Consider the following 14,499-nt stretch of genomic DNA (forward strand, 5'->3'; position numbering starts at 1 on the left):
AGACGTTAAGTGGCCTACTCCTGCTCCTATCTTCAATGTTTCTATGTTTATTATTAGGACATGGGTAGTTACCAACCTTCAGTTGCATTCATTTCTCCAGATTTCTTCCTAATTTCTATCAATTTCTCATTCTCCCTCGTCCTATTCATCTGTAATTCTTGGAAATTTTGTGTATTTTCCTCAGTGAATACAACACCAAGTAACAATTTGGTATCTCTGCCATTTCTCTGTTCCCCATTATGAATTCTGCTGACTCTGTCTGTAATGAACCCACATTGATCATCGTCAAACATTTCCTTTTTTACAAATCCAGTTTGTTTTCAAGCTTTTTACCAGTTGCAAGTCATAGTCTATTTTCCCTTTATCAGTTTCTTGATTCTCCTTTGATGTGTTATAAACTCTCCCAATCCTCAGATTTGTTTCTATTTCTGTTTCTAAAAATGTATGTATTTCTGTAATCCTATAACATGATTATTACCGTTGCATCCTGATCTGCTCTCAATCACAAGAACAGAGAATAAATTTGCTCAGAACTCAAATACATTACATGTGAGCTTGTTCAGTCCAGCATGTTATGAACTGGAGAAGTAAAGCTAAATCAAAAATTTTAAATACAGTAAATCAAATTTCTGTTTATCTCACGATGTATGGCAGTGTAAATAGTGTTTCTCTAAGTTTCTTTACCAAGAGAGAACTCAGCCAAGATGGATTCTCTATAAAATGTGTTTTCTGCTGCTCACAAGCCTTTCATCCTGAAATCTTGAGCTATCATACTTGTACGAATAGCCTTGTAATTCAGTACTTCACAAAGAGAATTCATATTCATTTGATGTTACATGAATGTTAAATGGGAGAGAATATGATAACACCAAAGAATAAGATTAAGTTTGACTGCAATAGTAAATAAAATTTGGTCATGGCTTTGTATGTGGGAAATCATCTTACTAACTTGATTGAATTTTTTGAAGAAGTAACGAAGAGGATTGATGAGAGCAGAGCTTGGTCATGACCTATGTGGACTTCAGTAAGGCATTCAACAAGGTTCCTCGTGAGAGATTAGTTAGCAAGGTTAGATCACATGGAATACCAGGAGAACTTGCCATTTGGATGAAGAATCAAAGTTAGAAGACAGAGGGTGGTGGGGCAAGGTTGCTTTTCAGATTGAAGGCCTGTGACCAGTGGTGTCCCATAAGGATCAGTGCTGGGTCCACTGTTTTTCATCATTTATATAAATGATTTGGGTTCTGAACATAGGAAATATAGTTAGCAAGTTTGCAGATGGCACTAAAATTGGAGGTGTGGTGAACAGCAAAGAAGGTTGTCTTAGAGTACAATAGGATCTTGATCAGATGGGCCAATGGGCTGAGGAGTGGCAGATGGAGTTTAATTTAAATAAATGTGAGGTGCTGCATTTTGGAAATGCAACAGAAATCATGTCTCACAAACTTGATTGAGTTTTTGAAGAAGTAACAAAGAGGATTGATGAGGTCAGAGTGGTCAATTTGATCTATATAGACTTCAGTAAGGTGTTTGACAAAGTTCCCCATGGGACACTGGTGAGCAAGGTTAGATCTCATGAAATACAGGGAGAAATCACCATTTGGATATAGGACTGGCTCAAAGGTAGAAGACAGAGGGTGTGGTGGAGGGTTGTTTTTCAGACTGGAGGCCTGTGATCAGTGGAGTGCTACAAGGATCGGTGCTGGGTCCACTACTTTTCATCATTTATATAAATGATTTGGATGTGAGCATAAGAGCTACAGTTAGTAAGTTTGCTGATGACACCAAAATTGGAGGTGTAGTGGACAGCGAAGAAGGTTACCTCAGATTACAACCGGATCTTGATCAGATGGGCCAATGGGCTCAGAAGTGGCAGACGGAGTTTAATTTAGGTAAATGTGAGGTGCTGCATTTTGGGAAAGCAAATACTTAGCAGGACTTATACACTTAATGATAAAGTCCTAGGGAGTGTTGCTGAACAAAGAGACCTTGGAGTGCAGGTTCATAGCCCCTTGAAAGTGGAGTTGCAGGGAGATAGGATAGTGAAGAAGGTGTTTGGTATGCTTTCCTTTATTGGTCAAAATATTGAGTACAGAAGTTGGGAGGTCATGTTGCGGCTGTACAGGACATTGGTTAGGCCACTGTTGGAATGTTGCATGCAAGTCTGGTCTCCTTCCTATCAGAAAGATGTTGTGAAACTTGAAAGGATTCAGAAAAGATTTACAAGGATGTTGCCAGGGTTGGAGGATCTGAGCTACAGGGAGAGGCTGAACAGGCTGGGGCTGTTTTCCCTAGAGTGTCAGAGGCTGAGAGGAGACCTTATAGAGGTTTACAAAATTATGAGGGGCATGGATAGGATAAATAGACAAAGTCTTTTCCCTGGGTGGGGGAATCCAGAATTAGAGGGCATAGGTTTAGGGTGAGAGGGAAAAGATATAAAACAGACCTAAGGGACAACTTTTTCACTCAGAGGGTGGTGCATTGTGCAATGAGCTGCCAGAGGAAGTGGTGGAGGCTGGTACAATTGTAACATTTAAGAGGCATCTGGATGGGTATATGAATAGGAAGTGTTCGAAGAGATATAGGCCTGCTGGCTGGGATATCTAGTTGGCATGGACGAGTTGGACCGAAGGGTCTAATTCCATGCTGTGCATCCCTATGACTCTATAACTCTATAAGTCAGAGCAGGACTTAAACACTTAATGGTAAGGTCCTGGGGAGTGTTGCTGAACAAAGAGACCTTGTAGTGCAGGTTCATAGCTCCTTGAAAGTGGAGTTGCAGGGAGATAGGATAGTGAAGAAGGTGTTTGACATGCTTTTGTTTATTGGTCAGAGCACTGGAGTTGGGAGGACATGTTGCAGCTATACAAGACATTGGACTTTTGGAATAATGTGTGCCATTCTGGTCTCCCTCCTATTGGAAGGATGTTGTGAAACTTGAAAAGGGTTTAGAAAAGATTTATAAGGATGTTTCCAGGGTTGGAGAGTTTCAGATATAGGGAGAGGCTGAATAGGCTGGGGCTGTTTTCTTTGGAGCATTAGAGGCTGAGGGGTGACCTTATAAAGGTTCATAAAATCATGAGGGGCATGGATAGGGTAACTAGACAAAAACAATTCCGTGGGGTGAGGGAGTCTAGAACTAGAGGGCATAGGTTTAAGGTGAGAGAGGAAAGATTTGAAAGGGACCTAAGGAGCAATGTTTTCATGCAGACAATGGTGAGTGTATGGAATGAGCTGCCAGAGGAAGTGGTGGAGGCCAGTACATTAAAAGGCATTTAAAAGGCATCTGGATGGGTTTTTGAATAGGAAGGGTTTAGAGAGATATGGGCCAAATGCTGGCAAATGGGACTAGATGATCTAGGATATCTGGCCAGCATGGCAAGTTGGACCGAAGGGTCTATTTCTGTGCTGTACATCTCTATGACTCTATGTGTAAAATGGACTACTTCACTTTGGCTCCACAACTCAACTAATACGCCAGGGACCAGTGGAAAAAGTGAGTAGTAAAAAAGTCAGTGATAGTAGGAAGAATCATAGATTCACTCTGGATTGCCTTACTATTTTCACACTGACAGATATTTAGCCAGCACCAAAATAAGATGACATTTTCATGATTAAATTCAGAACTAAATGCTTCAGTAATTTACAGTGACTGTTAATGCTTGAAATTTCTCTTTGACTATTGAGGCAATGTATCACAAAGGAATTGAGAAATCACCTACTTAACTTAGATTCATGTTTATTTTTCTGATCAGTAATGAAAGATGATGGATTGTGTAATTATATTTGTACCATTGATTTCTTTCTCTATGAACAAACAGGTTATGGCTGTGGCAGGAATGGATTCTTACAAAAGTAGAAGACTCTCACCAGCACGATCAACACGGTCATGGGCAACGCCTCCTGCTACGCCACCCAGCAAAGAGCGTTCCCCATACTACACTCCTCTGATCCGTGTAGATCGTGTTGAATCCAGGGAACATATGAATGGTAATCTTCCCTCGATGAGCAGGAGCTCTTGGTATACTGACGACATTGACATTCCTTACAAAATCTATACCCCATCAAATCTAGCTGTTCCCAATAACTTTTTACAACGATACTATGAGAAACGAGGGAGTGCAGACAGTTTGGTAGAAGCTGTAAGTATTCAACCTTTCTCATATGATATAATGTGATGAAGTTCAAGCATTATGAAACAATCTATATCTGATATAATGCAAGATACTGTTGGTGATCAATTTTTTCATTTTCTCACCATTCCTCTCTGACATCATTCCTTCAAGTGAGAAGGTTGAGTCCCTGACACTGATTATGGACTCCACAAATTGAATGTGGTTAATCAACCTTAGGGATAGTTTCAATGGGATGGAAGAATACAAAATATTACTTCTTGACTCCTTTTGCTGATTACTGGTTCACTCAACAAGCACATATGAACCTATTGTACTGACCTAACTGAGACAAAAATGCTTAGTGAGTAACAAAGAGCCCTATAGTTTCAGCTTGTGAACATCTTGATAGCAGTTTTAATTGTTAAACCATCTTGCATGAGGAGCTATAGCTTGAAAGAGAGAATCTATTGCTGACTGACAGCAAGTTATGAACACCAGGTCGGTCATGGTATGACAATAATACTTTTGCTCCCTTTAATCTCCCTTCAGGGGCAAGATAATTTTAATGGTGGTCAGCAGTGTTTGACAACGTGAGGTGAGATAGCTGACTGCTTGATTTTGGTGCACTTCTGGCAGACAATACATTGTATGAGGAACAACATTAATTTATGTTAATTGACTGAGATGACATTATTGACAAAGATTAATTTTGCACAAAGTAGGGCAACACAGTTTGAGTAGCAACAGTCTTGCAGCACTCTACTGGGACCATATTTTCAGCTGCATGTATAAAAATTCAAAGTTGGCTGGGATGCACAACAGGTGATAGCAGATTAGTCACCCATTATGGAATCTTTATGGCCACAAAAAGGGGATATTTGGTCCATTTAGTCCATGTTGGCCTTCTCTACAGCAATCCAAGCAGCCATTTACACCCTACACATTCCATTGAAGTGAATGACAGCTGGGAAGGAAGCTCTTGCAAAGCATTCTCAACCCCATCTTGCCTGTACATTGAAGGGCATAGAATCATTGCTGAACAATTATTACCAGAACATAAAGTTCCTGAAACTCCAGTTAAACTAACTGGAAATGACTGGGGCCTCCATATTGGTGTACTGAAACCTGTAAAAAGTTATCCAACGTGGAGGATTTAAATTAGAAGAGGTAGAGCAGCAATTTTCATCAAAATAGGAAAACCAAGATGGAGAGGTAGCAGATAGAGTAACAGTAAGCACATTTTACGCCAAGTATGAAAGGGAGGACATAACTGCACAGCAACTCCTCTGGCTGCTTATTATCCTGCCTTGAAATGTTAGATTAGATTAGACTTACATTGTGGAAACAGGCCCTTCGGCCCAACAAGTCCACACCGACCCGCCGAAGCGCAACCCACCCATACCCCTACATTTACCCCTTACCTAACACTACGGGCAATTTAGCTTGGCCAATTCACCTGACCCGCACATCTTTGTGACTGTGGGAGGAAACCGGAGCACCCAGAGGAAACCCACGCAGACACGGGGAGAATGTGCAAACTCCACACAGTCAGTCGCCTGAGTCGGGAATTGAACCCGGGTCTACAGGCGCTGTGAGGCAGCAGTGCTAACCACTGTGCCACCGTGCCGCCCACTATGCCCTTACACAATGCCCTTCTGCATTTATAGTACTTGTTACATGTTTCACCATTCTTTTAAACCTGCCTTGAAGAACTGATTCCTTAAGTTAACTTCTATTTCAATCATGTACGAAACATGAAAAAATAAGAGCACTCAGTCAGTTGAAAGCCAGAAGTGATTAAAATGTTTAATTTCCAATACAATAATTCCCTTGAGTTTATTTCACCTGCCAGTGAGAAGCATGTACCTTTTTCAAAAACAAGTTTATATAGTCTATTACTCCAATCAGTAGTGCTCTAGTGGCCTCAGCAAAATTGTTGGAAGACTATTGTTTTAGACACTGGGATCCTTGAGATTCTCATGATGTAACTACATAACTGCATTTCAATTGCTGCCTGTCCCAAGTGCCATACTGGTACTCTTGGATAGAATTTACAAATGTGGCAAGGACCAGACATTCATGGATCATTACAGGACAACATAAACCCCTCCTGTAGCAACACCATTACTCCTGTGAGATCTGCAACAGCACTTCCATTTATCTGGTAGAAAATGAGTGAGCCCCAGAAACCCTTATGTATGTAGTCAAGTAACCTGGCCAAGGTAGATACTTTGTTCTCAAAAACAAAGCTTTATTGCAGCCATTTGAGCTTCCACAGAAGTACCAAAGACTAGTGACATTGACTTCTATTGTTAGGACACTGCTGCAGAATCCCTGAAGGTGGGGACACAATATCACAGTTTAACCACAGTATAGAAGGAAATTATTTGGCCCAGCGTGTCTACTGTAGTTATCTAATTAGCATAATGGCTTAGTGCTGCCATCTTGCCTTTCCCCATACTGTTACACATTGTTTCTATTCAAATGATTATTAAATGCCTTGTGACTAGAGTCGTAGAGATGTACAACATGGAAACAGACCCTTCGGTCCAACCAGTCCATGCCGACCAGATATCCCAACCCAATCTAGTCCCACCTGCCAGCACCCGGGCCATATCCCTCCAAACCCTTCCTATTCATATACCCATCCAAATGCCTCTTAAATTTTGCAATTATACCAGCCTCCACCACTTCCTCAGGCAGCTCATTCCATACAAGTACCACCCTCTGCGTGAAAAAGTTGCCCCTTAGGTCTCTTTCCCCTCTCACCCTAAACCTATGCCCTCTAGTTCTGGACTCCCCTACCCCAGGGAAAACACTTTGTCTATTTATCCTATCCATGCCTCTCATAATTTTGTAAACCTCTATAAGGTCTCCCCTCAGCCTCCGACACTCTAGGGAAAACAGCTCCAGCCTGTTCAGCCTCTCCCTGTAGTTCAGATCCTCCAACCCTGGCAACATCCTTGTAAACCTTTTCTGAACCCTTTCAAGTTTCACAACATCTTTCCGATAGGAAGGAGACCAGAATTGCATGCAATATTCCAACAGTGGCCTAACCAATGTCCTGTACAGCCGCGACATGACCTCCCAACTCCTGTACTCAATACTCTGACCAATAAAGGAAAGCATACCAAACACCTTCTTCACTATCCTATCTACACCTGTGACTCCACTTTCAAGGAGCAATGAACCTGCACTCTAAGGTCTCTTTGTTCAGCAACACTCCATAGGACCTTACCATTAAGTGTATAAGTCCTGCTAAGATTTGCTTTCCCAAAATGCAGCACCTCACATTTATCTGAATTAAACTCCATCTACCACTTCTCAGCCCATTGGCCCATCTGGTCCAGATCCAGTTGTAATCTGAGGTTTCCCTCTTCGCTGTCTACTATACCTCCAATTTTGGTGTCATTTGCAAACTTACTAACTGTACCTTTTACGCTCACATCCAAATCATTTATGTAAATGACAAAAAGTAGAGGGCCCAGCACCAATCCTTGTGGCACTCCACTGGTCACAGGCCTCCAGTCTGAAAAACAACCCTCCACCACTACCCTCTGTCTTCTACCTTTGAGCCAGTTCTTTATCCAAATGGCTAGTTCTCCCTGTATTCCATGAGATCTAACCTTGCTAATCAGTTTCCCATGGGGAACCTTGTCAAACGCCTTACCGAAGTCCATATAGATCACATCTACTGCTCTGCCCTCATCAATCTTCTTTGTTACTTCATCAAAAAACTCAATCAAGTTTGTGAGACATGATTTCCCACGCACAAAGCCATGTTGACTATCCCTAATCAGTCCTTGCCTTTCCAAATACATGTACATCCTGTCCCTCAGGATTCCCTCCAACAACTTGCCCACCACCAAGGTCAGGCTCACTGGTCTATAGTTCCCTGGCTTGTCTTTACCACCCTTCTTAAACAGTGGCACCACGTTTGCCAACCTCCAGTCTTCCGGCGCCTCACCCTGTGACTATCGATGATACAAATATCTCAGCAAGAGGCCAGCAATCCCTTCTCTAGCTTCCCACAGAGTTCTCGGGTACACCTGATTAGGTCCTGGGGATTTATCCACCTTTAACTGTTTCAAGGCATCCAGCACTTCCTCCTGTATAATCTGGACATTTTGCAAGATGTCATCATCTATTTCCCCACAGTCTATATCTTCCATATCCTTTTCCACAGTAAATAATGATGCAAAATATTCATTTAGTATCTACCCCATTTTCTAAGGCTCCATACAAAGGCCACCTTGCTGATCTTTGAGGGACCCTATTCTCTCCCTAGTTACCCTTTTGTCCTTAATATATTTGTAACATCTCTTTGGATTCTCCTTAATTCTATTTGCTAAAGCTATCTCATGTCCCCGTTTTGCCTCCTGATTTCCCTCTTAAGTATGCTCCTACTTTATTTATACTTTTCTAAGGATTCACTCGATCTCTCCTGTCTATAGCTGACATATACTTCCTTCTTTTTCTTAGCCAAACCCTCAATTTCTTTCGTCATCCAGCATTCCCTATACTGACCAGTCTGTAATTTTTTGGCTTATTCTTACAATAATTGTGAACAAGGATGTAATGTTTGCATTCTCCAGTTTTTTGGCACCTCTCCTGAGTCCAGTGAAAACTGAAAAATTATGACAGGTGCCCCTGCAATTTCCACACTCACCTCCTTCAATATCCTTGGATGCATCTCATCCAGTTCTGGTGCTTCATCAATTTCAAATTCTCCTGGTCACAAACCTTCCATCTATCACAATGACCTGGATAGCTTCTTAGAAGAAACAGGTGCAAATATTCATTTAACACATCAGCCACACCTTTTATTCCCATATGTAAATCCTCTTTTTCTGTCCCTAATCAACGCTAATCCTTTCACCTGAAGTGCTTTTGATGATCTTGGGATTTTTTTTCATAATCCTTCTTTGCTTCTCTAAAATGCTTTTTCATCTCCCCTTTGAACCTTCTGTTATCCCTTTGGTTTGCAATTATATTTTCTACTTGAAACTTGTCATAAAATTTAAAATAAAGAAAAAAATTGCTATCTCCTTTTCCATTCAAGAGGCCTGGGGTTTATTCACCCTCCCTTTCGAGTGATACTGAAAGTGGCTCTACATTGAAGAATTGTGATATCCTGAGAGATCACAGCACAAAAGCTAAAAATCAATTCATAAAGTCATAGAGATATACAGCACAGAAACAGACCTTTGAGTCCAACTCGTCATTCCGACCAGATATCCCAACCTAATCTAGTCCCATTTGCCAGCATTTGGCCCATATCCTCCTAATCTTTTCCTATTCATATCCTCATATAGATGCTTTTAATGTACCAGGCTCCACCAATTCCTCTGGCAGCTTGTTCCATACACATACCACCCTTAGTGTTAAAAGGTTGCCCTTTAAATCTTACCCCTCTCACCTTAAATCCATGCCCTCTAGCTTTGGACTCTCCCACTCGAGGGAAAAGGCTTTGTCTATTTATCCTATCCATGCTCCTCATGATTTTGTAAACCTCTGTAAGGTCACCCCTCAGCCTCTGACACTCCAGGGAAAATAGCCCCAGCCTATTCACCCTCTCCCTGTAGCTCAAACCCTCCAATCCTTGTAAATCTTTTCTGAACCCTTTCAATTTTCATAACATCCTTTCTAATAGCAAAGAGACTAGAATTGCCAGTATTCAAAAGTGGCCTAACCAATGTCTTCTATGGCCACATGACCTCCCAATTCCTATACTCAATAACTGACCAATAAAGACAAGCATATTAAATGCCTTCTTCATGATCCTGTCTACCTGCAACTCCAATTTCAAGGAACTATGAACCTGCACTCCAAGGTCTCTTTGTTCAGAAACAGTCCCCGGGACCATACCTTTAAGTGTGTAAGTCCTGATTTGCCTTTCCAAAATGCAACACTTCACATTTATCTAAAACTCATACCTTAAGTCAAAGCTTTTGAACACCTAGTGCAATTGGTTGTTTGTGGAAAGTATTTGTCTTTCTATTGCTCATGCATTGATACTCTCTGTGTCGTTCTGTGAAAATTATGAGATAATTTGTTTTTATAATATTGATTGAGAGGCAAATAGATTATTAGATCATTTTCATATTCTGTGAAAGAGACCCCAGCATTTCAAAATATTTCCACGGGACCTTTAACAAGTACCTGAGAGGGTAGACATAGAAACATAGAACCTAGAAGCAGGAATAGGCATACCGCCCTTCCATACAATAGGATCATAACTGATCATCCAACTCAATACCCTGTTTTCACTTTCTCCCCAGACCCTTTGATCCTTTTAATCCTAAGAACTATACCTAACTCCTTGAAAACATTCAATGTTTTAGTGTCAGTTGCTTTCTGTGAGAATTCCACAGACTCATTGCTCTCTCAGTGAAGAAATTCCTCATCTGTTTTAAATGACCTATACTATATCCCTGATTCTGGACTCAGTGGTTATCAGGAACATCCTTCCTGTGTTTACCCTGTCAAGTCCTGTTAGAATTTTATAGGTTTCTATGAACCTTCCCAACAGAAACTCCAGTGAATATACTAACTGATCCAGTTTCTCTCCATTTGTCAGTTTTACCATCCCCAAGAATCACCATTTGCCCCACTTGTGGGATTAATGGAGATTTAGAGGACCTTTTTTTTTGGTGCAGACTTGTTGTGTATAATTCATTACTCTCAATATCTCACTGATTTATGAAGTATCTCACTTTACAAAGTGGTCGCTGTCTACCACTTGGAAAAAGACATGTTTATCCCTATAATTTGTTTGTCAGCAAACACTTCTCTATCCCTACCAGTAAACTACCCCCAATCCTATGTGCTTTAATTTTATATGCTAATCCCTTATTTGGGACCTTATTGAGAAATTTCTGCAAGTCCAAGTAAATCACATCGACTGCTTCCACTTTATCAAATCTATCAGTTACATCTTTAAAAAATTACAGCAGATTTGTCTAGCCCAGAAGTGAGAAACCTTTTCATGTTGGTATGCCGCATTATGTTAGTTGTAATCTAATAAGGCCGCATCCAAGAAAATTCAATTACATATTCTTCAAAGTTCAAATTTTTTTAATAGTGGCGGTCAGTCTGTGAGGATTATTTCATTGAATTTTCTTTTACTCTCTGGTATTTTAAATACATTCATTTTAAGATTAAAATAAAAATAATAAAGGACGACAAAAAACATATTAATTAAAAAATAAAAGATTTGTTCTGCAAAATTTGGATTCATTCAAAAGACCACACACAATGGCCTAGAAGGCCACATGCAGCCTTAAGGCTTCAGGTTCCCCACGCCTGGTCTAGCCTCATTTTCCTTTCATTAAACCATGCCAACTCTGTATGATCCTGTCATTGTTTTCCAAGTCCTCTCCAATAAGCCATTTATTCTTGGACTCCAGCATTTTCTTTATTACTGATGTCAGGCTAATCACTCTTACATTCCCTGTTTTCTCTCTACTCCCTTTTTTAAATGATAAGGTTACATTATGTACCCTCCAATCTATAGAAGTTTTTCCAGAGTCTATAGATCCTTGAAAGATGACCAGCAATTCATCCACTATTTCTAAGCCACTTCCTTAAGTACTTTTGGATGTAGTTTATTGTGTCCCGGGGATTTATCGATTTTTAATTCCATCAATTAGAATCATAGAATCCCTACATAGTGGAAACAGGTCCTTCGGCCCAACAAGTCCACACCGACCCTCTGAAGAGTAACCTACCCAAACCTATTGCCCTACCCTACTACTATACATTTACCCCTGAGTAATGCACCTAACTTACATATCCATGAACACTATGGGCAATTTAGCCTGGCCAGTTCACCTAACCTGCACATCTTTGCACTGTAGGAGAAAACCAGAGCACCCAGAGGAAACCCACACAGACACACGGAGAATGTGCAAACCCCACACATACATTCGCCCATTGCTGGAATAAAACCCAGGTTCCTGGCGCTGTGAGGCAGCTGTGCTAACCACTGTGCCGGACCCCAAAAGCATTTCCCTACTATTATTCATTTCCTCAGTTCTTGTCACTAGACCCTATGTTCCCCTATGTTTTTGGGCACTATTTCTGTCCTCCTTTGTGAAGACAGAACCAAAATGTTTACTTAATTGGTCTGTCATCCCTTTGTTCCCCCCTATAACAACACCTGTTTATATCTGTAGAAACTTGCATTTGTCTTCAAATATCTATAGAAACTTTTACAATTTGTATGTATTCCCCAAGCTCCATCTTAACCAATCCATTTGCCCTTTTTGCTGAAATCTAAACTGCTCCCCATTCCTCAAATATACTGCTTTTTTTTGCCCAATTTGCATGCTCCTTTCCTTGGATCTAATACTATCCCTAATTTCACTTGTTAGCCATGACTGCTCACTTTTCCTGTCTTATTTATGTAACGGACAAGATAAACAATTGTTACAGTTCATCCATGCAATCTTTAGATGTTTGCCATTGCCAATCCACTGTCATCCCTTTAACTAATTACTTAGATTAGATTACTTACATTGAGGAAACAGCCCTTCGGCCCAACAAGTCCACACTGACCTGCCGAAGCGCAACCCACCCAGAACCATTCCCCTACATTTACCCCTTCACCTAATACTACAGGCAATTTAGCATGGCCAATTCACATAACCTGCACATTTTTGGACTGTGGGAGGAAATCGGAGCACCCGGAGGAAACCCACGCAGACACGGGGAGAATGTGCGAACTCCACACAGACAGTTGCCTGAGTCGGGAATTGAACCCTGGCGCTGTGAGGCAGCAGTGCTAACCACTGTGCCACTCTCAATGTCCCTCAATTTATCATATCCCAACTTGCATCTCATACCACCTAAGTTTGCTTCATTTAGATTCAGGATTTTAGTCTCAGAATCACAGACTACATCACTCTCTACCTCAATAAAGAATTTTTGTATTATGGTCAGTCTTCCCATTAGGGGCCTCACACAACTAGCTCGCTAATTATTCCTTTGTAATTACACAATACCCAGTCTAGGACAGCTGTTCTTTAGTTGGAACATAGAACAGTACAGCCCCTTCCACCCACGATGTTGTGCCGACCTTTTATCCTACTGTAAGATCAGAATAACCTATAACCCCTTCATTGTACTATCTTCCACGTGCCTATCCAAGAGTTGCTTAAATGTCCCAAATGTATCTGACTCTACTACCTCAGCTGGCAGTGCATTCCATGCACCCACCACTCCCTGTAAAGAACCTATCTCTGACATCTTCTCTAAACCTGTCAATTACCTTAAAATTATGCCCCTTTGTGACAGCCATTTCCACCCTGGGAAAAAGTCTCTGACTATCTTGTACACCTCTATCAAGTCACCTGTCATCCTTATTTGGGTAAAAAATGAGGTCTGCAGATGCTGGAGATCACAGCTGAAAATGTATTGCTGGTTAAAGCACAGCAGGTAAGGCAGCATCCAAGGAATAGGAAATTCGACGTTTCGGGCATAAGCCCTTCATCAGGAATGAGGAGAGTGTGCCAAGCAGGCTAAGATAAAAGGTAGGGAGGAGGGACTTAGGGGAGGGGCGATGGAGATGTGATAGGTGGAAGGAGGTCAAGGTGATGAACTGTTCAACCTCCTCGTGGGAGCACGAGGCAGCGCCAATACAGTCATCGATGTAGCGGAGGAAAAGGGGGGTGGTGCCAGTGTAGTTGCGGAAGATGGACTGTTTTCCCCTTTTTGCCCCCCTTCCTAGACCTTTCCATTTCTATCTCGGGCGACCGACTCAACACAGACCTGTATATCCTCGGCAGAGTGGGAGGGGAGTTGAAATGTTGGACCATGGGGCATTGGGGTTGATTGGTGCGGATGTCCCAGAGATGTTACCTGAAGCGCTCTGCGAGGAGGCATCCAGTCTCCCCAGTGTAGAGGAGACCGTATCGGGAGCAACAGATATAATAAATGGCATTGGTGGATGTGCAGGTAAAACTTTGGTGGATGTGGAAGACTCCTTTGGGGCCTTGGATGGAGGTGAGGGAGAAAGTGTGGGCGCAGGCTTTGCAATTCCTGTGGTGGCAGGGGAGGTGCCAGGATGGGAGGGTGGGTTGTTGTGGGGTGTGGACCTAACCAGGTAGTCACAGAGGGAACGGTCTTTGCGGAAAGGGAAAGGGATGGGGAGGGAAATATATCCCTGGTGGTGGGGTCTTTTTGGAGGTGATGGAAATGTCAGTGGATGATGTGGTTAATGCGAAGGTTGGTAGGGTGGAAAGTGAGGACCAGGGGGGTTCTGTTCTTGTTACGGTTGGAGGGATGGGGTTTGAGGGCGGAGATACGGGATGTAGATGAGATGTATTGGAGGGCATCTTCAACCATGTGGGAAGGGAAATTGCGATCTCTAAAGAAGGAAGCC

The 14,499-nt window shown here is 41.8% G+C and overlaps 1 protein-coding gene across 1 annotated transcript in view; it reads left to right on the plus strand.

Annotated features, from left to right (window-relative positions):
• LOC132822470 (voltage-dependent L-type calcium channel subunit alpha-1D-like) overlaps window positions 1-14,499 on the plus strand; it is a 579,417-nt gene that overhangs the window by 559,921 nt on the left and 4,997 nt on the right. Inside the window, exon 49 of the mRNA XM_060835847.1 lies at window positions 3,822-4,142. Within this exon, the coding sequence (XP_060691830.1) occupies window positions 3,822-4,142 (321 nt within the window). The remainder of the gene's footprint in view (window positions 1-3,821; window positions 4,143-14,499) is intronic.

This window comes from Hemiscyllium ocellatum, chromosome 14 (genome assembly GCF_020745735.1).
Source record: "Hemiscyllium ocellatum isolate sHemOce1 chromosome 14, sHemOce1.pat.X.cur, whole genome shotgun sequence".
Classification (NCBI taxonomy): Eukaryota; Metazoa; Chordata; class Chondrichthyes; order Orectolobiformes; family Hemiscylliidae; genus Hemiscyllium; species Hemiscyllium ocellatum.